The sequence below is a fragment of the Leptonychotes weddellii genome, chromosome 14 (assembly GCF_054177405.1).
Source record: "Leptonychotes weddellii isolate Sample4059 chromosome 14, ASM5417740v2, whole genome shotgun sequence".
NCBI classification, from domain to species: domain Eukaryota; kingdom Metazoa; phylum Chordata; class Mammalia; order Carnivora; family Phocidae; genus Leptonychotes; species Leptonychotes weddellii.
In genome coordinates, this window is record NC_138382.1 from 64,880,397 (window position 1) to 64,906,417 (window position 26,021).

At 42.1% G+C, this 26,021-nt stretch overlaps 1 protein-coding gene across 4 annotated transcripts in view; it reads right to left on the minus strand.

Moving 5' to 3' along the window:
• The window catches only part of ASTN2 (astrotactin 2), an 837,042-nt gene that overhangs the window by 283,239 nt on the left and 527,782 nt on the right, over positions 1 to 26,021 (minus strand). For all 4 annotated transcript variants that reach the window (XM_081803478.1, XM_081803479.1, XM_081803480.1 and 1 more), the window contains 2 exons: positions 18,827 to 18,993; positions 3,257 to 3,445 (listed from right to left, as the gene is read on the minus strand). In XM_081803478.1, coding sequence (XP_081659604.1) covers positions 3,257 to 3,445; positions 18,827 to 18,993 — 356 coding nt within the window. The remainder of the gene's footprint in view (positions 1 to 3,256; positions 3,446 to 18,826; positions 18,994 to 26,021) is intronic.

Below are 26,021 nucleotides of genomic sequence, written 5' to 3' on the forward strand. Positions count from 1 at the left end.
TTAAAAAAATAAATAAACAGGAGGCAGTAGGACTATGCTTGTCATGGGTGGGGCCAGATTTGGAGCAGGTCTAGTTGGAGACCTGTTCTACTGACTCCCCACTCCTGCTTATCTATGTCTAGGCTTCTACAAACTCCTTCCTGGACAAGGAAATGCCCTTCCAGCTCTTATCCCTCCCAAGAGATATTGTTCTTTGCTATCACTTCAAACTCCAGTCCACAAGCCTCATCCTTTAGAAACTCCTTATCATTCCTTCTAATTCTTCTCAAAAGGCTTCACATAGAAATTCTTTGAAAACTACTGGAACACCACTTTGCAAATTAAATTTTCATATTTTTGTCAATTGTGTGTGTCATTGTGCAAGCCTATAAATTCCCCTCTCAAAAACAAGGGACATTTTATTTTTTTTCTTTTGGATTCCACACAGCATTATTTTATCCATCATGATGCTCAAGACAGAGTTTCATAGAGCATGAAAACTACAGAAAGTCGGCACTGTGGTTCTCAGTATTGAGTAGTTCATCAGGATTATCCTTAAGTTTCTCCCAGATTTTTCCAATAAAGTAGCACTCAGCTGCTGTTTAAGCATCCGTGTGGTAGAAAGGAAACTCCACTGGGATTTGAAGGACTCAACTCTGCTACTAAATTGCTGTGTAGCTACCAGTCACTCCTATTACCTTCAAATCCTCCCTCGACCTTACCCTCTGCCTACCATGCTCACTGGCCTTGTGAGCCATGCCTCACGACTACATGATACAAAATCCCCCTTTCTCTCCAAACTGTTCCCATCATCCTGATTGAAGCCACTTTCACGTACCCAACTGTGCCCCCATTCCACACCTTCCCAGGCCACCCTCATTGCCATCTACTTCCCATTGTAGTCACCATGAGGTTGAAAAATGCAATGCAACCATGGCATACTCCACTTCTTCAACCGTTTTCAGTTCTCCCATTTGCTCCTAGAATAAAGACTTGACCTGCAAGACCCCCATGACCTGCCACTACGGACCATTCTGGCTTCACGTCCCACCACTCTTCCCTTACTTGCTCAGCCAAAACCACAGCAGACTTCTGCATTTCTTAAAGCTGAACACGTCCTTTTTCTTCTTAGAACATCTGTTTCTGCTTGACACCTTTCCCAGTGTGAGGTTCCACTCATCTTCCAGGTATTAGTTAAATGACACTTCATCTGAAAAGCTGACTCCAAAGTCTTATTATTGCTTTCTAATCCAGTAGATGCGCACCTACTACTCTGCTCCAACTGAATTAGATCCCACTGTTAATTGCTATCTTGGAACAACAGTGTTCCTTTATTGCATAGTTCCTACCACAAATTAAATAAGTACATAAGTTTACACACACACACACACACACACACACACACTACACTTAAGCACCAGATTCTTGGGCCACTTTTATCTCAGTTTTCATTGTATCTCAGGTAACCAGCATGGTACCTGGGACACAGTCGGTGCTCAAGCAGCATGCGGTAACTACATAGGTGAATGGTTTCAGGGAATTCACATTTCCATTCTTGTTCTATGAAATGGGAATTAATGAGGTATGCTGGCTTAAGAGACAAGAGCAAGGCTTGGGAGTCAGCCAGATTTACACCTGATTCTTTACTCGGCCTTTCACTGGATGGTGACCTTGGGAAAGTCACTTTACCTCTGGTGTTGACTTCTCAGCTGTAAAACAGAGGCCATGGTGCCTCTAAGGGTTTTAATAATGAAAATAAAATGCTATTACACTGGCTCTCTCACTTCCTAGAAGGGAGATTTGGGAAAGTCACTTCACATTTCCATTTCTCATCTGTATACAGGGGATGACAACAGCTCGTGCTTCCCAGGGCTATTGTGAGGATCACACAAATTAGTAGACGGCAAGTGCTTAGAATGCCCTCAGCTTGTGCTGAATTAATGTCATCATCATCATCATCATTATTATTATTACTAAAAATACTTGGTAAAGAGTCTGACATGGAGTAAATCTTAATAAATACTGGTCATTATTACCACTCCTATTATAAACACCACTATTATTAATTAGGTGATGGAATGGGGATGATGATGATTAGAATGGTGATATTCCTTTGCAGTTCTGAATTTGTTGAGATGACCTCAAATGCTGGGGTGCACCCTGCTTTGTGATAATATCCTATTACATTTTCATGCGAAACTGTCTAAAAGTACAGTTTATTTTTTTTAAAGATAGTCATTTCTTATACAGGGAACAATTCTTCCCACTCTACCATCTTACGGTTCTTCAGATTTTGAAGCATGAATAAATCCAGCTTCTTTGACTTTCCCAGGGGGTCTTTTGTAATGAGACTGCACGTCTAATCTTCATATAATTTGGCCAACCCAGTCCCCATTCTGTTTGCTCTCATATGAGAGTAGCCTTATCTTTTAATTTCGCAGACACTCTATATTTATTAACAGTGAATGAAGTCTTTGACATACTGTTGAGCAAAAAACAGCAATTTCTAAACAGCTTTACTGAGATGTGGCATGAGTGTGTGTGTGGTGTGTGTGTGTGTGTGCGCACACGCATGCAAATAGACAGGGAGAGAGAGGTGTTTTAAGAATGTTCAAGAAAATGTTAATTCTGGGTATTTCTGGGTGATAGGGATTTTATTTTCTACTTCATTAAATGTCTTTATTTTTGAACTGCCTGAATAGCCTACATAGGATACTTATTTTTTAATAGACTGAAAGATTAATTTAAACATTTTAAAATTCCATTAACTGTACTTACAGGATGATTTAAGACTGATTTTTAAAAAATGTGGATAGAGGGAGCACCTGGGTGGCTCAGTCGTTAAGCGTCTGCCTTCGGCTCAGGTCATGATCCCAGGGTCCTGGGATCGAGTCCCACATCGGGCTCCCTGCTCGGCAAGAAGCCTGCTTCTCCTTCTCCCACTCCCCCTGCTTGTGTTCCTGCTCTCGCTATGTCTCTCTCTGTCAAATAAATAAATAAAATCTTTAAAAATAAATAAATAAAAAAATAAAATAAAAAATGTGGATAGAGTTAGAAAAAGGGAAGAGCGCTATAAATAAGGACTAGGTCAGTGGAAAAGGAATCTCATGGAATGAATTTTCTGACTTCTAACACTTCTTTGGATAGGCATCAGTAAGCCTGGGGACATGCTGGCCAGTCTAAAAGAACTCAACTCCATGGTGCCCATGGCTTCCTCCCCCTGCCCAGATTTTGGGTCAGTGATTTGACCAGTGAAGTGCAAGTGTCTGCCCCATACCTAAAGGTCATCTGGAAGACTTGGCCTTGGTTCACATGCTGGGTCCGGTTGTTGTAACCATGTAGCATCTCTCCAAAGAGGGTGTCGTTGAATTTGGAGTCAGGTTTGAGGCATTTGGGGCCCTCGCAGACATCTGAGAGCATTAGGCAGGATTTTCCATCAGGAGCCAGCTTGTACTCCTCCACACAACTGCATGATAAAACAGAGCCGAGAGTTAGCTCCGCATGTTGGATGCCCCCACTGTGGGTGACCCAAAACCAAGGCCTCCTTTGCCTGCAAAACAGGTCAGAGTTTAGGAATGGAGACAGCTATTCTGGCTGGAATCTATCTAGGGCACAGGTGTCTAGAGAGAAGCACATTAATCCTGCAAATTAGTAAATTCAGGGAAAGTCATTTGTGACATTTTGGAGGAGTCGAGGGGGAAACCAGAGTGCACATCTACGCACAAAGCAAATTTAAAAACTGTTTTCCATGAACACACCGACTTTGAAAAGCATGACAGACCAATTCACAGTGAATTATCAACTAGTTTCTCGAACCAGAATCTATTCCCAGTGTATCTGTCGACCAAGGTTGAAGACTGTAGCAAAAACAAGGTTGTTATTGCCCTTGTAACTCAGAGGTGATCCTTCCAGGACCACGGACAGCTCACAGAGCTGCAGCCATTGCTTCTGCTCAATTAGCAATGTTAGCAGCCTCTGTCGGCCTCTAACTACCCAGTTGTAAGAGCAGAAGGGCCCTTAACATACCTCTGAGGCAGGGACCAAACAGGTCCTCCTCTACGGACCAAACAGGCATCTGAACGGGGTGTTGAAATAATATTTGCAATTTGGAGATCTTCGCAGTGAAAAAGGTATCTCTTAGGCATGGGGAAGGAAACAGAGGTCTCGGCGCCCGAAAAATCAATCCAGAAACTAGAATTCTTTTAGGGTCTACATGTTCATGATCCTTTGCTAGGCACTGGGAATAGGGTACACATAATAGATAAGACACACAAGAGAATAGGCTGCTCAGCTGGAAAAACATGAATAAATGTCATCTTTGCTCCTTTGGACCTAGGTGAACCCCAGCAAGCCATTTAATTTATTTGATCTTCAGTTTCCTCATCTGTAAAATGGGGTAGAAACTCCTATCCTATCTTAATTCAGTAGGCAGCTACAAGGTCCTATAATACATTGGCTACAAAAACAAGAACTGCAAGGTAGTTCAAAAAATAATTACAGTAATGGTGTTAAGGGCGGTGTTTCTATATATTGAGCATATACTTTCCATGGGTACTTTGTATATTTATTTTCTAACCATGAAAAGAAGTAATACCATTCTTGCTTTACCCAGAATCAGAATGAGGAGCCAGGAAGTATAAAGCATGTCGCAACGTGAGTGAGTGGCAAAGTGGCTTTCAAATTCAGGTCTGTTTAGCAACAAAGGCACTCTTTTCTACTCTTCTCCAAATCCAGTTGCTTCTATTTGCATAACATGACCCTGGTTGGGCTGTGTCAATCGGAGACAGTAGAAAGCAGGCAGTCTCTTATTTGCCTTTTCTCAAGGAGGTGGAGTGAAACATCTGTTGAATTTGACTGCAGAGATACTCAGGTACTCATATGGAAGAAGGGAGAGGCTCTGTGAGATGGTCGGGATGGAAATATTCCTGGGTTGAAGGAACCAGTAGCTGCTATCAGAGACATGGAACCCAACTGAAGGCAGGAAGTAAAGAGGCAGAGCTGAAAACCTGACCCAAGAACACTCTCGTGAAAAGCTAGGGACATCTCAGACATTAAGCAAGTTGTCACTCTTCCCTGTGCCCCTCTCACTTCCACTGTGTTGCACAGATGCACCAATTGTCTTTAGCATGCTTATATGCTCCTGCCCAAGTACAATGGAAAGTTCTTGGAAGAAGGCCTGTCCTGGGTACTTCATCAAGTCTATCCCCCACTTCTTTTTGCATTTGTTAAATGTAATTAAACTCCCTTGATAAAGTTGCAGTACACATGATATGAGTTGTATGAATGGGCAGAGTATATGGTAAGTTCTTAATAAAGTCTAGTTCTACCCATTTATCCTAGGAGTCTCCCAGCAAGTATGAGAAATGGTTTACTGTAGTAGAGCTTTCTCTCTCTCTCTCTACACACACACACACACGTGTGTGTGTGTGCCTGTGAATACCTATTTTTGTTGTAAATGATTAAACATTATCAAAATCTATAGAGTGAAATATGGAAGTTGTTCCTTTCCACTCCACATATATTCTTTTTTTAAAAATATTTTATTTATTTATTTGACACAGAAAGCGAGAGAGCACAAGCAGGGGGAGCAGTAGAAGGAAAGGGAGAAGCAGGCTCCCCTCCAAGCAGGGAGCCCAATGTGGGACTCAATCCCAGGACTCTGGGATCACGACCTGAGCCAAAGGCAGATGCTTAACCATCTGAGCCATCCAGGCGCCCCCTCCACATATATTCTTACTTCCTATTTCAGTAGTCGTCGTGGTTAACTATTATATATTCTTCTAGGCTTTTTTCAATGCATTTAGAAGTACAATGTCATGTATATAATAAAAATTATATTATACACATATACATTTTCATAATAAACTCATAAGTACACCATACATTGTTATAAAATATGCATTTGTACCTAATACTATTTCTTAGAGATCTCTTCCAATCAGTATTCATATATATCCATCTTTCTTATGGTTATTTGGCATTGCACAGTATAAATGTACCATAATGCTTTTAGCTGATCTTTACTGATGGGCATTTTGGTTGTTTATAAGCTGTTTATTATTGCAAATGGTGTCATAATGAAGATCTCTGAACATATATCATTGTGTACATGTATGTGTTTCTATAAAAAAAATCTTAGAAGAGGGATTGAGGGGTCAGTGGTTCATGAATTGAAAAATTTTGGTAGATCTACTAAATGGCTATCTATAGAGGCTCTACCAGTTTACAGTCTTATCACTGATGAATGAGAGAGCCCATTTCCCCATATCTTTCATGTTCATTATTGCCAACCTCAGATGGGAAAAAATAACTCATTTGAAAAAGATGTTATTTATTTATTTGAGGTGGGGGAGGGGCAGAGGGAGAGGGAAAGAGAGGATCCCAAGTAGACCCCACACTGAGTTCAGAGCCAGATGTGGGGCTCACTCCCAGGACCCTGAGATCACGACTGAGCTGAAATTAAGAGCTGGATGCTCAACCAACTGAACCACCCAGGCGCCCCAACTCATTTTTGTTTTGATTTGCATTTCCCTGATTACTGCTGAGGTTCACTGTCTTTTCAGGTCACAGCCATATGTATTTCTTTTTCTATAGATTGTCCATCCATGTGCTTTGACAATTTTTTTCTATCGTGATACTTGTCATTTTCCTTATTGGCTTGTATATGCTTTGCATATTTTCTGGATAGTTATCCTTCACCTGCCATATATATTGAAATTTTCTTCTAGTCCATACTTGTATTTTAATCTTACTTTTGATATCTTATAACCTCTCTATCCTGGTCCTTTACTGCTGCTGAATTTGATGCAATGCTTAGGAAATCACAAGATGATAAAACATATTTCTGTATATTATTCTAGTTATATATAGGTTTTTTTTTTCATCTTTGGTTGTTTAATTTGTATGGATTTAATTTTGTCCATGGTGGGAGTGGTTATTTTAACTTAATTATTTTTAAAATGAGTTACCTGAAGGGTCCATCCGGTTCATTAGCTAATGTAAAATGTTATTTTGTCATATACTAAGTCACTATGTATACCATGGATACATGGTTGGAATTTTTCCTACTTAGTTGTCTGTATATTCCTGCAATAATTCTATACTACTTGAATTACTGTAGCTTTATAGCACGGTTTGCATATAGTAAAGTAAGTTTCTTCCCCATCGTAAAGACTGATTTTCTATCTCAAAACCTCCTCACTGTTCTTTTTTTTTTTTTTTTTTTAAAGATTTATTTATTTATTTGAGAGAGCGAGAATGAGAGTACATGAGAGGGGGGAGGGTCAGAGGGAGAAGCAGGCTCCTCGCTGAGCAGGGAGCCCGATGCGGGACTCGATCCCGGGACTCCAGGATCATGACCTGAGCCGAAGGCAGTTGCTTAACCAACTGAGCCACCCAGGCGCCCGCCTCCTCACTGTTCTTAACTATTTTTCCCTTCAAATGAATTTTGGAGTTGACTTGTCAAATACCATATAAAACCTGAGTGGAGTTTGGGTGGTATTGCATTAAATTGGTAGACCAATTTTGGGGAAGATTTAAATATGTTTTTTTCCTTAAGATGTATATATATATACATCAACTCTGTGCTGGGCAGAGAAGATGTCTTCTGTTCACCACCCTGGGTCCTCCTCCTGGATATGCACCGTAGACTCTGCATCCAAGCTTCCCTTGCAGTGGTGGGATCCCACGTGATGGGATTCTGAATAATGATATCTGTGCTGATGTGGTATGTTGCTACAGACTTAGCCCCCCAAAACATCCTGTGTGATTCTCAAGCCCTCTCTTCTCTTGCTATGGCAAGTGTGGAGACCACAGTTTCCAAATGCATACTGCAGGATGGAAGAGGGTAGCCTCAGTCACAATGGATTTTGCATGGAAAGTTTATAATAAAATTTTGTGTATAAGCTTCCGGCTTGGGAGATTTCATTTTTTACCGCAACCTAGCTTACCTTATCCTAGCATCTTTACAGTTGTGAGTTTGCTAATTCAGAAACATAGTTTGCAGCTCCATGTAGACAGTGTTCCTTTAAAACCTTCAATGAAGTTTTAGACTTCGGGTCAGAAAAGTCTTGCACGTATCATGTCGGGGCTTATTCACAGGTATTTATGCAACGTACGACGCTCCAGAGGTTACAGACATGCATTTTGGATCCAGACCACCAGACGCCAAATCCTGATTCCGTCTCCTATCGGCTGTGTGGCCTTGGACAAAATGCTTAACCTCTCTGTACTTCCTTTGCTTACCTAAAAGGAAGTTCCCACCTCATAGAGCCACTGCAAGGATTAAATGAGTTACGTCTAGAATTTGGTGATGGCTGTTATTATTATAATCTTTTCCATGTCAGGAAAAGGATCAGTTTCTCACTTAGGTTTTCCCTTATGTTTTTTAGTTAGTTATTGCAATATTGAGGAAAGCTATGACTGACTTCTGTAACTTGATTTTTCATCCTACCACATAAGGAGCTCATCAGTTCTAATACATCTACCAGATTTTTCTAAATGGATGAGTATATATATTTGCCAAGTTTGGGTATTAGGACTTTGCTAGGATTTTGGAATAAATTAGAAAACTGCCCTTTTATTTTCTTTCTCTGTTCAGTTTATACAAGATAGTGGTTAAGCATTCCTTAATGATTTGATAGGACCCGCCTATAAATCCCCTGAGCTCATGTCTTCTTTTCAATTGTAGATAGTTAGCTCTCTGGTCATTTTATTTTATGTTATCTGTCTGTTTAGATTTTCTACACCACCGTGACTCAAACTTGGTAATTTATATTTCTAAGAAAATAATGCATTTTATCAAGACTTTCAAATTTTTGGTATAAAGTTGTACACAGTATTCTCATTAAATTTGTTTTATCTTCTGTGCTTCTATGGTTATGTCCCTAGCTCATTCTTAATGTGTTTATTTGTGTTCTCTCTCTCTCTCTCTTTCATTTGAACAGGCTTTTGCATTTTATTGATGAGGAACTCTCTCTTTTTTCTCTTTCATTTATTTTAGCTTTTATTTGTATTAATTCCTTCCTGCTGCTTTCTTTGACTTTGCTTTATAATTCTTTTTCTGGCTTCTTGATTGGAATGCTTTATTTGTTTATTTTCACTCTGTCTTGCTTCTCAGTAAATGACATGCAGCTTCTGACTGCTTTTCCCATATTCCACGAATTTGATATGCAGCCTTCTTGCGCCTACTCATTTTTAAAGAAGTGGTCATTTGAGTTCGATTTTTTTTCTCTCACCTAGGTGTTACTTAGTTTTGTTTTTGTTTTTGTTTTTTAGTTCTCAAGTGGAGACATTCATCTGCTAGCTAGATTGCCGACAATACGTACTAATACTGCATTCTAGTCGCAGAATATAGCTTGTATAATTTCTACTTTCGTGAATTTATTGAGATTTCATGCCCCCTTACTTAAGGAAGACACAGGTATCGAGCTCAGAGTTTGGATCTAATTAAATCTGGGTTCAAAGAGAGGCTATGCCCCCTACCAGCCAGATGACTCTGATCCAATCTGTTAACTTCTCTAGGCCTCAGTGTCACAATCTATTAAATGGGAATAATAGTTATCCTGATCACAGGGCTGATGTGAGAATAGAGATAATTTACATAAAGGACAACATCACACGTATCATATAGTAGACAACGTGTTACACACGGTGCCATTTCAATGTTGCTGCTGCTGATTATTAGTGTTATTATGGTCATATATTACTCTATGATTATTTCATCTGTTAGCCCATTTGCATTTACCAGAGAGAGTAAAATCATTTCCAGTGCTTCTCAAATTCTACTTGTGGAGTTCTCTCTAAATCCAGATTTCTTAAAATCAACAGAGTGGCCCTTCTTTGACTATTATTATTACTATTATTCGAACTACATAATTGGGAACTTTGATGTGTCATTCATTGGAAATACATATTCATATATTTTAAATATATGAACGTATACATATGTAATTTACATAGAAATTAAACATGTACGTTACATACATATGCATGCATATGTGTATTTATATGAATATATGTATACACAAACACATACACACACACATATGCAAAGCTCAGCCCTACAATCAAGATTCCACAGTCTAGTGGAATATTTTTTCTATAGACAAACTGACTTGCTCCTTATTACAACCTACAGTAGGTAGAATAATGGTGCCCCCAAAATGTGCGTTGTAATCCGCAGAGCCTGTGAATATGTTACCATAGACGGCAAGAGGAACTTTGCAAAAGTGATTTAAGATATTTGAAATAGGAAGATTGTTCTGGATTATCTGGGTTGGGCTCAATGTAATCATAAGGGTCCTTATAAGAGCATAAGAAGTAGACAAATGTGTCAGAGAAGGAGATACAATGTGGAATCACAAGAGAGACAGGGATAGAAATAGGCTGTTCCTCTGGTCTTAAAGTCTTACTGATGCCTTGATTTTAGGAATTCTGACCTCCAGAGCTGTAAATAATAAATCTATGACGTTTTAAGACGCTAAGTTTGTGGTGATTCATTGTCAAAGCATTAAGAAACTAATGTAAGATCCTAACAGGGAGGAATGGCTCCCATTTTCAGATGAGAAAACTGGTTTAGAGTAGTTAAGTGACTTGCCCATGAAGATATATACCTTACTGATACTGGTGGTAGGACATAGACTTGGGAGTTCATATTTCAAAGCATGTGTAAGAATGTGTGTATGAGTGTGGGGGTGTGTGTGTGATTTTAGCCATATTACAACTGTAGGTTCACAGTGATTTTTTTTTTTTTTTGGTTTGGAAGTAGGAAAGGATTGTGGTTGAACAGGAGAGGAAAGAGGGGGAGATAAAAGAAAAGGCCTGGGGTATGCTTAGAAGACACTTAGAGATGCAGGGAAGAGGAAAAAAACAAAACAAAACAGGGACTCATAAAAACATAGGGAGTCAGAGGTAAATGATCCTCTGAGTTTTGAAACATGAGGAACTCTCTCCCCCAAGCCACCTCGTGGGGCACAAGATGGATGATTTATGCAAAGGTCTGTTTAGTTGTTGGTTTCTGTTCTTTTTCTTTTTTTTTTTTTACCATGCGACATAATTATACAGTTTCTTTAGAACATTCTGTCGTCTGGGAGATTTTCTTACAGAAATTCTAAAGCGTGTAGGCTCACAGGAAACCAGCCAAGATCTGCATGAAACTATATTTATACATATGCCAAAATGAAAAACATAAAATAAGTACAAAGATACAAACTGGGCATTTTAGCTGAAGGCAATGAATGTGTTACCCTTAACACACCTATCACATTATAGAGACTACTAGAACTAGATGGGCCTTTAGAGATTGCAACATAAAACCTATATGTGTTTAGCCAAGAGTATGTTTTATTTAATCCTTAGAGCAACATGACAGATGGGGAGTTTCATTCGGACACTGCCACCAAGGACCCCAAGGCTTGGCACTTAAAAATTCCTCGACCAAGATCACACGAGCACTTTGGAAAAACCAGCACCTTGACCTAGACCTTCCCATTCCAAATCTAGCACTCACGCTTCTTCAGAGCAAATGACTATTTCCAATCTGCTTGTCTTTCAAGAGAAGAAACCAGGACCTTAAAGAGATATGGCATTTACACAGATTCTCAAAGCAGAGTATTTGTTTATTTATGTATTTACTTGCTTGGTTATTCATTCATTCCTCATTGGTTTATGGAACCAGAAATTATATATTGGAAAGCATAGACTAGAAACTTTTTTTTCAATAGGAAAAAGAATCAAATCCTAGGGAAAAAAATTAAAAACAGAGAAAAGTCAGGTAAGAAGAGCTCAAAGAACTGCACACCACATAGACTTGGACCAATGTCAGGGATGAATCTGAGTATCTTACCACCAAGGCAAGAGAGCAACATGTGCTTTTCCAGCTTTATTGAATCTGACACCTGTGACGAATCCCACCCTGGAGCTGTCAGGACCACGACTCTCTATGGCCTAGAAGCTAAGGTCCTCAACCCCACAAACCCTTCTAATCAATGCCATGGGTTGGGGGGGGGGTCTCTCTCATGAAGGCCCTCAGGCTCGTCCCAACATTAACCAAGATAAAGATTAGTAAGACTGTTCTCAGAGTGGTCTCCATCTGAAGGCTTCCCTCAAGGGAAAATTTTAGTTTCTAGAAAATCCATTTTGAATGTAAGGTACCCAAGGGTACCTTTAGAAAAGAAGAAATAAGAAAAAGAAAGGAAAGGAAAGAGAATTCCATGGGGAATTCTGTTTAAATTATATAACAATGTATCTATTCTAAAACTTTAACACTTTTAAGAAACATTAGCATTTTACCTAACACTAAGAAAGAAAAATATTTTTTCTAACTCTGTCAAAGCATCGATAGTAAAATGTATCCTAATTTCAGAGATTTGAAAACAGAAAATGTGGTCACTTTAGAACCACTGACATATGTTTCACCACTGCAGGACTTGTCAGAGCCTTTACCACCCCTAGGTGCATGGTGAACCTTAAAGGCAGTTCTAGAGTACAGACTTTTTCCCATGTGGGCTTGACCACTGAGTTGCCCTTTTTTGCCTTTCAGTTGCATATAGGACTAACGTTTCACAGAGCCCACACTGAAAAAAAAAAAAGCCTCTCTGAACGAATGGATGAACTTCTGTGTGCTTCCATCAACTGCCCATAAATATGTCTTACACCTGAGCTTTTGCAAAATGTTTCAAGCAGCTGGGAGCATGAGGTTGTAATGTTTGACAACAACGTGGCATGTGGAAGTCAGAGGGGGGAAGAATGAAGGCCCTAGCCTAAAAGTCAGAAACCACAACAAAACAAGGTCCTGATGCCTCCCACACCTCTGCAACTAGATACTGAGGTCAAAATTCAGATCAGCGTCTTCCTTCCCGAGATCAGCGGTTTCCACTACTGGAGAGCATGCAAAGCCTGTACCATGAAAGTGAGCGGCTTCCAGTTCACCGTGAATATCAAACGCATGTATTTATCTCCTCTCCCTCCTAAAATCACATAAAAATGACATTAAAAAGATATTCTGGTAAGGACTGTGTGAAGCTAGACGTGCTCTTTAAGCCCATGTTTTTAAATACATTTTCATTACATTTTAAATTAAATTACATTTAAATACATTAAATACGTCCACATTTGAAGAGAGAAGCATGGGATATCTCCTGTCCCAATTTCACCTCCTAAATGGCTGTGAGACCCTTCTGGGCCTCAGTTTCCTGCTCTGAAAGATCTGAGAAATACTTGAAACTTCAAAAATATTAACGGATTTGATCACGATTTATTTAAAAATATACAGGGAACATCTCTCTTAGCATATTATGTCAGGAAAAGGTGTTTGCCCCTTAAAACAAACAAAACAGAACAAAACAACAAAAACCACAACCTTCCTTTTGTCAAGCCAGGACAACTATATAATCCACCATGGGTTTGTTTTTTGTTTTTCGGTTTTTTTTTTCCGGTTTACTTCAGTTGCCAAGAAGCACAGAATTCAATTTATCTCACATTGAGTAACTCCCCCATGTCAGGCTCCTGAAACTACTTCTTCCCTTTCTGTTTCTCTCCTTACAAATGGCTCTGGTCAGTCTTATCCTTATATTATCTGCTTGTTTGTTTGTTTTTTTTTATAGGTTGGATTTATGTGGATAATACTAAGTTCTCATAGAAGAATGCACGGGATACATTATAAATGTAATATACAAATGATACAAATCTGGTTGCTAGGTAACCTACCCAGGTCTTCCGGGGAGGTGCTGCTCCCTCACCTCTAAGATTCATTTTAAATGCTTCAGCTTAGTTTCCAATGACCTTCTCCACCTCTCTCAAATTCACCTGCTTCTCTCTACCACACTGGTACCTGTGCTCTATCAACATCAGTTGGGACCAAGTAAGGCTCAGCCGCCTGCCCTCAGTGTCCCCTTCAGCGTCCCCTCTGTCCTGGGTGGGCAAAGACTTGTACTCAACCCTCTTTGCATTCTCAGCATCCCACAAAAGACCAGGCACAGAGTAGGTACAAGAAATCCTAGGTAGATGAATTCCTTAATTCAACAAATACAGTTTTAAAGAAGTTCTGGGGCCAAATAGTGGGGAGTGACAAAGGGGATCCACAGGTGACTATGACCTAGTCCCTGGCCATGAGGCACTCACGGTGTGATGAGGACCACACCAGGAAAGCAGGTAAGTCAAAAGAGCAATAGGGTGACCACAGAGAGAAGCTCGGGGCAGCGGGGGCGGGGGTGGTGCTAGCTGTGTGACCCCAGAGAAAGGTACTTTACTCAGTAGTGCAGACCTTGGCCTGACTAGGGGCTGAAGATCAGGGCAGCTAGCTACAGGTCCAGTCTGCAAGAGGCATCCAGATGTCACCAGGATAAACTGGAATTCAAGGCTACATGCAAATGGGCCTCTCCCTTGGAAGAGGGTCTTGTGGGTAGAAATAAAAAATACAAACCAAAATAAAACAAGAAAAGAAAGTCCTTTCTTCGCATGCCCTAACCCCCCTTGATAAATACCGAGCCAATATTTAAGTAGCGTCCACTTGAAAGGGTGAGGATAGTATTCTACTATCCAGCTCCGGGGTAACTGCGCACCTCACTCCTGCACCCCACGGGGCTCAGAGAAGACTTGTTGGAGAAGGTTCTATCTACACTGAGTCTGGAGGATGAAACAGAGCTGTCTAAGCTAAATGGCCACAAGCAAGGTGGCAGGGCTTGATGGTACCAGGGAGGAGGAGAGGAGAGGAGAAAGGAACAACATTGTGAAAATTCCAGAAGCTGAAGCCACAGGCCCTAATTCAGGAGAAGGGAGAAAGCTGGAATCACAGCTGGAAAAACTAGACCAGGAACAACTTCTTTAGCCACGTTAATTGAGGAACATCATTTAACAATGATTACTTGAGCACCTACTATGTGCCAGGCACTGATGCAGGTGCTAGAGATGGTAACCAAGACCTACAGTACAGTCATTGAATGATGAAATTAGATGGCTTTATACCTCTTCGACTAGCTGTAACTCCCATTTCCTGGGTGCTTACATGCCCTAGCCCCATGCATGCATTATTTCACTCATCCTCACAGTCCCATCTGAGTCCACTTGAAAAGGGAAGGCTCAGAGAAGTTTAGTGACTTGCTTAAGACCACATAGCACTAGAAGTGCCCAGAGGCCCGGAGTGACACAGACTAGAGCCACACAGCCTGGGTAGAAACCCTATAGCCTCCATTTACCAGCTGTGTGACCTTGGGCAAGTCACAGAGCCACCATGTGCCTGGTTTTCTTGATGGTAACTGGGGATCGTCATAGTGCCTCCCTTGTAGAGTTGTTACGAGAATTAAATAGCCTATTGTAATCAAAGCACTTTGCACAGTCCCGACCCGAAGAAGGCACTTCGTAAGAGCTGGCTGCTGGGACTCTCTTGGCTGCGGAGAGGTTTATTACACATGCCCCTACTCAGGAAATTCAGAGAGGTCACAGAGCTCTGAGCAAGTTCCGAAGGTCTCCTTGAGCAAAGGTTTGTTTTCCTCGCTTAATTCAAGGCTTGCCACTTCTCCCCACCAACTTTCTCACAAGTACCTGCTAATGGCTTTCATTGTTTTGTTTATAGTGCTTCTAACAAGTACGGGTAACTTCTCATTTGCATCCTTAATAGGCAATTTCCAAAACGCATTGACACTGCAGTTGGTGTTAGGAGACCTGGATTTTATTTTCTTTTTTGTCCTGTTTACCAGCATTTGGATGGGCTTCAAGAGCTCACAGCAAACTCCCACCCATTCTATCCTATTTACAACTTCCAGAATTCTTCATATCTTTTGGATATTAACCCCTTACTGGATATATCTACACCCAAAAAAAACCAACAAACAATCCAATTAAAAAATGGCCAGGGGACCTGAACAGACATATTCCCTAAGAAGATGCTGGTAAGTGACCAACAGACACAGGAAAAGACATTTAACATCACTAAATAAATGCAAATCAAAACCACAATTAGATATCCCCTCAAACCTGTGAGAATGGCTAGTATCAAAAAGACAGAAAGAGCAGGTGTTGACAAGGAAGCAGAGGAAAGGGAACTTCAGTGCACTCTTGGTGGGAATGTAAATTGGTGCAGCCACTGTGGAAAACAGGATGCACCCTAAGATCCAGGAATTCTACTTCTGGATATTACCTGAAGGAAATGAAAACACTAATTTGAAAAGATACATGCACCCTGATGTTTGTTGCAGCACTATTTACAATAGCCAAGATACAGAAGCAACCCCGTGTCAATCCACAGACAAATGGATAAAGAAGATGTGATATATATACACAATGGGATATTACTCTGCCATCAAAAAAAAAAAAAAGAAATCCTGCCATTTGCAGCAACATGGATGGATCTAGAGTGTCTTATGCTTGGTGAAAGTAGTCAGACAGAGAAAGAAAAATACCAAATGATTTCCCTTATCTGTGGAATCTAAAAATCAAAACAAACAAAATGAAACAGAAACAGAGTCATAAATACAGAGAACAAACTGGTGGTTGCCGGAGGGGAGGGGAGGCGGAGGGCCAGGTGAAATAGGAGAAGGGGATCGGGGATTGAGGGGAAGAAACTTCCAGTGATAAATAATTCATGGGGTTGCAAAGCATGACATAGCAAATATAGTCAATAACAGTATAATAACTTTGTATGATGACAGATGGTAACTGCACCTACTGTGGTGAGCATTTCATAATGTATATAAATGTCGAATCCCCATGTTGTACATCTGAAACTAATATTATATTGTATTTCAACTGTACTTCAAAAAGCGCTGTTCAGAAGCACTTTACAGATATTCATATAAGTTGTGATGTAATGCATTTTAGTCCTCACAACAATTCCATAAAGAGATAACAATTACCATCCCCATTTTACAGATGAGGAAAGGGAGGCACAGAGATGTTAAGTGACTTGCTCAAGGTCACACAGGAAGAAGGCAGTGAGCTACATTACTAGCCACGTGACCTTGGGCACGTGACTTAAGCTTAATGGGGTAATAAACAGTAAATATGTTGCATTCTTCCCAACCATCTTTGTATTGAAGTAAATTTTATTAATAGTTTAGAGAGGAAGAAACTGAAGAGTAGGGGTCCTCAGAGGCTTGCCCAATGTCCACAAGAGAGATATTGGTAGCGCTGCGATGAGAATTAACGTCTGCTGCCTCCCCTTGACCGCTGCAGTGTGCTACGGACGGACGGTGCTGACCATTTCTGTGTCCAAGTCCACTAGTGTCATCCCTGCTGCTGTTACTGTTGTTATTTGCAACAGAAGGACCGCCCCCCACACACATACCAAGTACGCAGGGAGAAAAATAATGATAAGAACACAGCTGATTCTGTATTCAAGCCTCAGATCTAAGCCCATGCATAATTTACTCAACACTGCCCTGTAGTAACTTAAGCTGAGGAGAGTCAGCTATAAATTCAGGTCTGCATACACTAATTTATTTCTTATTTATTTTACTGATACATATCTAGGGCCTCTAGCAAGCTGCTCCAACACCTGCTCAAAGGCACCTGCAGCCCCAATATAACTGGGGTAGAGGGGGAGACCCTGAAATATGTCGCAGAAGGAACACCGGATCCCTGGACTAGAACCCTGCAGGTAAAATTCATTTTCTTTCAAACTGGGATTAAACGCATACATCCTCCCCCACCCTCTTTTGCATAAGACGTAGGACTGAAAAGGTTCTTGTTAAATCTCATTCTGTTTTTCTATCTCAGTAAAGCACAGAGCGTATTTCAATGACTGACATTCTTGCACAAGCATGGGATTATTTGTCTGTCACAGAATGTCAAAGGATGAGCACATTTTTAAAAATGGAGATGTCACCAGGAGGAGAGCGAGGCAGAGAGTAAAGAGTGCATCCATTCCCCTGAGTGACTGCTGAGGACCAAGCCCTCTGTGGGATGCCATTCCGGAGAGAGGTAACTCCCACTGAGGTCCTCTGCACGGAAAACAAGGAAAACTGGAAAGAATGGTGGGCATCCTTGTCCAAAGCTCTCATTTTACAGGTGATCAGACAGCACCCGGAGAGGAAAAGCGACTTGTCCCGGGCCACTCAGCAAGCTGGTCCCAGTGTGCCCCTTCTTTCAGTCTCAGACGAATTTTAAAATGCCATTGTAGGGCTGCATGGCCTCCTTCCTGCCTCCCTGCCCCCACTTGGTTCGCCTTACAGATAGGGCTTTAGAGGCCATCCCTGAATGGGCGCTGCTAAATTCCTGCAGAAACAGGGTTGAGGGCGCCTGGGTGGCTCAGTTGGTTAAGCGACTGCCTTCAGCTCAGGTCATGATCCTGGGGTCCCTGGATCGAGTCCCGCATCGGGCTCCCTGCTTAGCGGGGAGTCTGCTTCACCCTCTGACCCTCCCCCCTCTCATGTGGTTTCTCTCTCTCTCAAACAAATAAATAAAATCTTTAAAAAAAAAAAAAGAAAGAAACAGGGTTGAAAGCCTGGCCTAAGCCTGTGTCCTTAACGCACACCTGCTGGTTCTTCAATGACACCTTTAAGGTGCCTGGTCTGGTCTCCAAACTACACTGGCCGGGGCTGTAGGGGGGATGCAGAAGGGGCAGGGGGCTTCAGCACAAAACTGTCCTGACCCTAGGACACAGCCTGAGCATGGATTCCATTTATTATAACCATTAATCAATTATTTATTTTACTTCTTCTTTTCTTCTTCCCAATACCCAATAGAAGGTTATCCTGTTGCCTTTTGCTTCCTGGGCTGAAAGAGCAGACAGAGAAAGGCATTTCGTTGAAGGTCAGGCCCGCCTTGGCCTGCCTGCAGCTCCTGACCTTTCCCCACATCTCCCGGCCGCCGCTGTGCAGGGAGTGGCTGGGCCTCGGGCACAAACACTCACCCGCAGAACATGAAGATGGTGCTGGAGGTGGCGTCATAGGGCAAAGGCAGCGTCTGCTGCAGGCACAGCTGCTCACAGCCCCCGTTGAAGCCGTCCGAGCAGTCGATACCTTTGGAGTGGTCGTAGCATCCGGAGCCGTCCTTCATGGGCCTCAGCTCCTCGGGGCACTGCTCGGGGGAGAGAGAGCAACAGGGCGGTCATGGCCCAGGAGGTGGTGGGTCCCCTCAAGCCCTCTCCTCCCACCTTCTGAAAAGCGGCATGCTGCAGGGACCACAGAGACAGTTTCCATCAAAGTCCTGTTTGGCCAATTCAGAGCTCTGTGGCCTCTCTGACCCTCAGTGTGCCCGCCCGCGAAATGGGACTTTTGTCAGTATCTGCCTGGTAGATGTGTGAGAATACAAGGAGGTACCGTCAGCAAAGTGCTCAGAACACTGCAGCCCACACGGCAAATGTTCAGCAAGTGTGTTAGCTGCTCTTCCTATTGACAATGCTGGAACCATCATCTTTATTGCATGTATTATGGTCCAATAGGGTCTGCCATTGATGAAAAATCACTCTGGCCAGCAGCCAGATATATTTTAAAGAGTTCCTACTGCTATGAATTTACATTCCAGCTCTTCTTCTTCTCCCTCTGTGATCTGGGGCAAGTTATTCACCATCTCTGAGCCTCAGTCTCTTCATCTGTTAAATGGGCATGGCACCTACCCCTGTGGATTTGTTGTCAAACTTAAATTGGATCCTGGGAGTGTGCACCTTACTTCAGAATTCCACACACAATTTGGTACTTGTCACACGTGAGTTCTCTTCCTTCCTGTCTTGAATTTGTCTCTTTGTCTCCATCCCTGTCTCCAGAGTCCTGAATGGGACTCCTCCTGCATGCCCACAGCAGGAGCCCGCAAACTCCAGTCTGGTCTCTTCCACACCATCCTCCTGATGGCCAACAGAGTGCTATTTCTAAATCATCCCTCCCCAGCTTAAATAAATGAATGCATTTTCCACAACAATAGCAACACCTTGAATCTCCTTAAGATGATAGGCAAGGTCCTCCGCAGGTGCCTCAGATCCTCTGCCTGGCCATGAGCACCTCTCTCCAGGTCACCAAACCAGCAGCCCTCCGGTCCCTAAAAAACCCCAATGACTCCAATCTTGAGTGACCTCAGCCAAATGCTCTTATCAGTGTGCCTGGCATCTGCTAAGTTCTCCATAAAGGGAAGATCCTATTCCGTAGGGACAACTGGCTATTTCTTTTCCATCATTTGATGAGCTGAGCTCATCTTTTCCTGTCTGACAGACAGAGAAGCAGGACCAACTCTCCTGCATCCGGGACTGAAAACGAGGTACAAGGTTTTAATTTCAGTCACCCTGCTGGCATTTCCTGTCCACAGAGATGAACACCCAGAGCTCAGCCCTCCTCATCCATCACTGGACATCACTGATTAAAATGGCCCCATGATACACACCCCCCCCGCCCCCAGTCCCTTCCCCAAGTCACCATCCTGAACATCAATAACAAACACACACACAAAAATCAATTTACAAAGACTACCATAACAACAACAACAACAACAACAAAAGGTCAGCCCTCCTGGAAATCAAATTTTGCCTAAGAAGAATTCATAATTACAAATGCATGAGAGTTCTTCGAGACATTTAAGACTGGTGCCAGGGAGGGTGACTGAGAAAGTGGGTTATAAATGGCCTTTGTCAAGCTGCAGAAAGGTTATAAAACTGGCTACATTTTATGCTTAAGAAGAAAAATCAATTTTCCATGTGAGTGAAGTGCTATAAATATTAATACAAGCTCAGAGGACGCCCCTGCTTGTCTCGGAACACTCAGGGTCAGACAGGAGGGCACCTGGTCACGGGGTCATTTGGGAGCCATTTACGGGTACTCGGGGCTGGGTCTGTCCATCCGCAGAGACTCAGGGATGAGCACTGGAAAGAATGGCTGACCTTCTTACCAGATGACAGGAGGGATCTGGGGCACGGAATCACTCCTAGTTCTTCCCATCCCCAGCTAATTCCCTACCACTTTTATTCTTTAAAAAAGTATGTTCTGTAATCCAGGCAAGATCAAAACACTTAACCTGTTTTTACTTAGTCCTTACAGCAAACCTATGAGGTAGTGTGGTAGGCTGATAATGGCTTCCCAAGATATGTTTCTGTCCTGACCCCCGAAACCTGTGAATGTCACCTTCGATGGTAAGGTTTTGGCGGATGTGATTAAATTAATGTCCTTGCATTACGCAGACTAGCTGGATTATCAAGGTAGATCTGAATGGTCACGGATGTCCTCATAAGATAGAGACACAGAGAGGACTGACACAGATGAGAAGGCCATGTGAATGCACAGCAGAGATTTCAGCCATGTGGCCATGAGTCAGTCAATGCTGGAACCTCCAGAAGCCGGAAGGAAGCAAGGGAGCCCCTGGAGGGAGCAGGACCCCCATAGCACCATGACTTCAGACCTCTGCCCTCTGGAACTGACAGAGAATATATTTTCATCGTCTTCAGCCACACAGTTTGTGGTGATTTGGTACAGTGCCCACAGGAAGCCAATTCTGGTGGGAAGTATCATTAGTCCCATTTTACAGACCAGGAAACTGAGGAGAATTGGCAGGGGCGGGGCTTTCCAGGCTTTCTGGCTCTGTAGCTCTTAGCTAACTCCCAGGCAACTCACTCCACTCCCCCGTCACTAACTGACTGATGGATTTCCCGTCTCAGGACATTGGAGCAAAGATGGATTTAGAGTTGACTTAATTTCCTTACTTTAAAATTGAGGCTCAGAGAGGAGGAGGGTGTCCCCGCAAAAACCTAGCACATTGGAGCAGAGGGTACAGAGCCAGGGCCCCCATCCCAACTTGGGGCTCCACCCACCATACTTACTACCCTTTACATTAACGCATTTTCTAGCTGAAGGCAAACTTGATGATGATTTACAGATGGGAAACTGCAGCTCAGAGAGGTGAAGTTCCTTGATTAACATAACACAGCAAATGAAAGGCAGAGCTAGAATTAAACTTGCATTCAGTCTGTGACCATGGGAAAGGTGTTCTGAGCAGATGAAGTAGGTTTTCTGATCGCCCCCACACGATCATCCCTTCATCCAGCGTGGACTTCAAGCCCTGAGTTCTCGCAGGTGGGTGAGGGCAGACTAGATCTACCAGTATCATCATTTGAGGTTACTTGCATATTATTTCAATTACTTCACTGCTTATCATCTGTCTCACTCACCAAAATGCAAAGTTTGTAATACAATGGACCTTCCTGCCTTGCCCCCAGCTGCAGCACACACTCAGCATAGTGTCTGCAACATTGTAGCCACTTGCGACTTTTCCAATGAGCCATCTGAGTGCCAGACAGGATGTATAGTGTGTTTGTGTGATAACTTTGGGTCTGAATCCAAGCTCGGCTTCTTACAAGCTGCGTAACCTCTTGCCAGTGACTCAACCTCATCTGTCTTCATAGGATTACTGTAAGGAGTAAACAGAGTTGTATCCAGCATCCAAGATGGTCCCCGGTGATTCCTGCCTCCTGGCGTTCACACCCGGTGCAGTCTCCTCCCACACTGTACCGCCGCTGCTCGGCATGACCAATAGCATATGGCAGAACTGATGGTATATCTCTTCTAAGATTAGATTATAGAAGACTGAGGCTTCCCTCTGCCTCCCTCCCTCTCTTTCATATCACTTGCTGTGGTGAACTCAAACTGCCATGTTGTGAGCAGCAGTAGAGGGAGTCCCGTGGGGCAAGGAACGGAAGCCTCTGGCCAACAGCCAGCGAGGCTGACCTTCCAACAGCACATGCGTAAGCTTGGAAACAGACCCTCCAGCCCCAATCAGGCCAGTTCAGTCAGCTGACACCTTGACTACAACCTCAGAGGGGCCAGACCCACCCAGCTAAGCCACTCTTGAATTTCTAACCCTCAAAGATGATGTGAGATAGTGAGAGCTTTTCGTTTTCCGCTGCTCAGTTTTGGGATGATTTGTTATGCAGCAATAGATAACTAATACAGGGAGTGAAATGCAGCAAATGCTCAGCAGAGCGCTCAGCAAGTGGCAGCTACTGTTGTGGGTAATTTGAAGGAGCTTAGAATCTCCTCTGAGAGCTAAGGAATATTACGTATCTGTCAGACAGAGGACTATAACAGAACAAACTAAGAAGCACAGGATAATTTGAATGGGAAAAGAAAAACCCTGCCAGTGTGAGTTACTAGGCGTTACTGGAGTAGGGACACCTTGGTCAGAGAAGACTTCCTCTTAGTCAGGAGAAGATGTCCCTGAGCAAAAGGGAGACATGCTGCCATACTAGAAAGAGGAAGATCAGAACTCCTGCCCAGGCACTTCTGCTTACTTGCTTTGTGTGCTGGGCAAGTCCTTGAACCCAGTTGGGCCTCAGTTTCCTTTCTTTAAATGGTTGGGGGGGAGCTTGGAGACAAGAGTATGGGGACTGAAGTCAGGCCTGAGTCCATGCAGGCTTTGTGACCCTGAGGGTGCCGGCAAGTGGTTCACCTCAGAGAGCTCCTCATGTTCCTCAGCTGGAAAACGGGAGTAATGGTGCCTCTCGTGGAGGAATTTCTGGAGACTTTATGAGAAAACACTCCGGAAGTGTCTGGCTCAGAACCCAGCACATAGTAGGCACTTCATAAATGAAGGGCAAACGTACAAATGGTAAAGGAATGAACCCAACCCCCCAAAAGGAAACCTAACTGAAACTATCAGCTTCTTTCTTACCTATACAAGCCCTTCATTGGATCGTTCAAAAAATATTTACTGGACACCTACTCAGTGCTAACCAAATGTGCTGGGTGCTGAAAATGTCGCAGTAAACACAAGAGACAAGGCCTTGCTCTCATGGAGTTTATATTCTAGAGAGGAGACAAATGACTAATGAGTAAATAAATAAAATGGTTATCCCATGGTGTGAAAAAAGTGAGAGGAAGAACGAACCAAGTGAATGGGGATGGAGTGAAGGAGGCATACATTGAACATCTGAGCGACTTCTGAGTAATGAGTGGAGTCTCCTGGGTGAATACAAGTGGGAAGCATTATCCAAGAAGGAGCCGGAAATATGGAAGTCCTGAGGGAGGAACAGTGTTGGCCTGTCTATGGAACAGAGAAGGCCAGATGGTCAAAGCTCAGTGAGACAGAAGAAAACAAGGTTAGCTAGCACAAGGCAAGGTATGCGAGGAAGGGAGTGACCAAATCACTTAAGCCAGAGTTGGCCCACTATGATCTGCAAGCCAAATCCAGTCTGAACCCTGTTTGTTTGCTTTTTTTAAAAAAATATTATTATTATTTTTACATTTTGAGATAATTGTAGATTCACATGCAGTTGTAAGAAATAAAATGATATAGAGAAATCCTGTGTACCTTTTGACCAGTTTCCTCCAAGGGAAACATCTTGGAAAGCTATAGAAAAAATATCACAGCCAGGATATATATATATTGATCATCAAGATACAGAGCATTTGATTCACTACAGAAAATCTTTCTGTTGCCCTTTTAAATCACACCCACTTCCCACCTGACTCCTTTCCTTTATACCCAGAAACCACCATGTTCTCCATTCCTTTACATTATAGAATTCTTTGGAATGCATTATAGAATTTCTGTCATTTCAGGAATATAACATCAATAAAATCATATAGTATGTGACCTTTGGGGATTGGCTGTTTTTTCCCCCACTCAACATCCTTCTCATGTTCATCCAGATTGCTGACGTATCAACATTTAGTTCCTTTTTTATTGCACAGTAGTAGTCCATGGTATGGACATACCATTGTGCATTTAACCATTCACCTGCTGGAGGACATGTGGGTTGCTTCCATTTCTGAGCTATAATGAACAGCTGCTATAAACATCTGCATACAAGATATGGTGTAAACATAAATTTTCACTTCTTTGAAAAAAAAATGCCAAGAAGTATAATTTCTGGGTCATATAATAGTTGCATATTCAATTTCTTTAGGAAGCTGCCAAACTGCTTTCCAGAGTTGTTGTCCTATTTTAAATTCCCACAAGTAATGTATGAGTGATTCACCCTCAACAGCATTTGATGTTGTCCATACATATATACATGGAAATCCTGATATGTGTGTAGTAATACCTTCACTGTGGTTTTAATTTGAATTTCCCTAGCAGTTAGTGGTGCTGAATATCTCTTGTGCTCCATTTCCATCTGTATATCCTTTTCAGTGAGATGTCTCTTAATGTCTTTTGCCCATTTTCTGATTGAATGATTTGGTTTTTTTTTTTACTAAGGCTTGAGAGTTCTTTATATATTCTAGACATTAGACTTTTGTCAGAGATGTGGCTTGCAAATGTATTTTCTCTCCCAGTTTGTAACTTGTCTTCTCATCTTCTTCAAATGAGCTTTCACAGAGCAAATGTTTTTAATTTTGATGAAATCCAAGTTACCATTTTCTCTTTTATGGATCATACTTTTAGAATCTAAGAACATTTTGCCAAGCCCAAATCTCAAAGATTCTCTCTTGTGTGTGTGTATTTTTCTAGAAGTGTTATGGCTTTATGTTTCACAATTAATTCTGTGATACATTTTGAGTTAATTTTTACATGAGGTGTGAGACTTTCAGTGAGGTTTGTTTTCTTGCCTGTGAATGTGCAATTGTACCAGCACCCTTTGTTGAAAAGCTCTCTTTTCTCCATTAAATTGCTTTTGCTTCTTTGTAAAAAACAAAAACAAAAACAAAAAAACCAACAACCAAACAAAAACTAAATTAAGCCTGTCTGTGTGGGTCATTTCTGGGTTTTTTATTCTGTCCATTGATCTATAGGTCTGCCCTTCTACTAACACCACAGTCTTGATTACCATAACTATATGCATCTAGAAATAGGGTAGACTAACTCCTTCCACTTTATTCTACTTTTTCAAAAGAAGTTTTGCTTCTCTTAGTTCCTTTGCCCTTCCATATAAGTTTCAGGAGAATCTTGTCTTTATCTATAGAAAGAAACAGGTCATGCTGAGGTTTTAATAGGAATTATCCTAAAACTTTACATCAATTTGAAGAGAATGGAGATCTTTATGATGTTGAGTCCTCCAATTCATGAACACAGTTTGTCTCTCCATTTACTTAGATCTTTTAAAAATATCTTTCATGAGGGCACCTGGGTGGCTCAGTCAGTTAAGTGTCTGCCTTTGGCTCAGGCATGATCTCCGGGGTCCTGGAATTAAG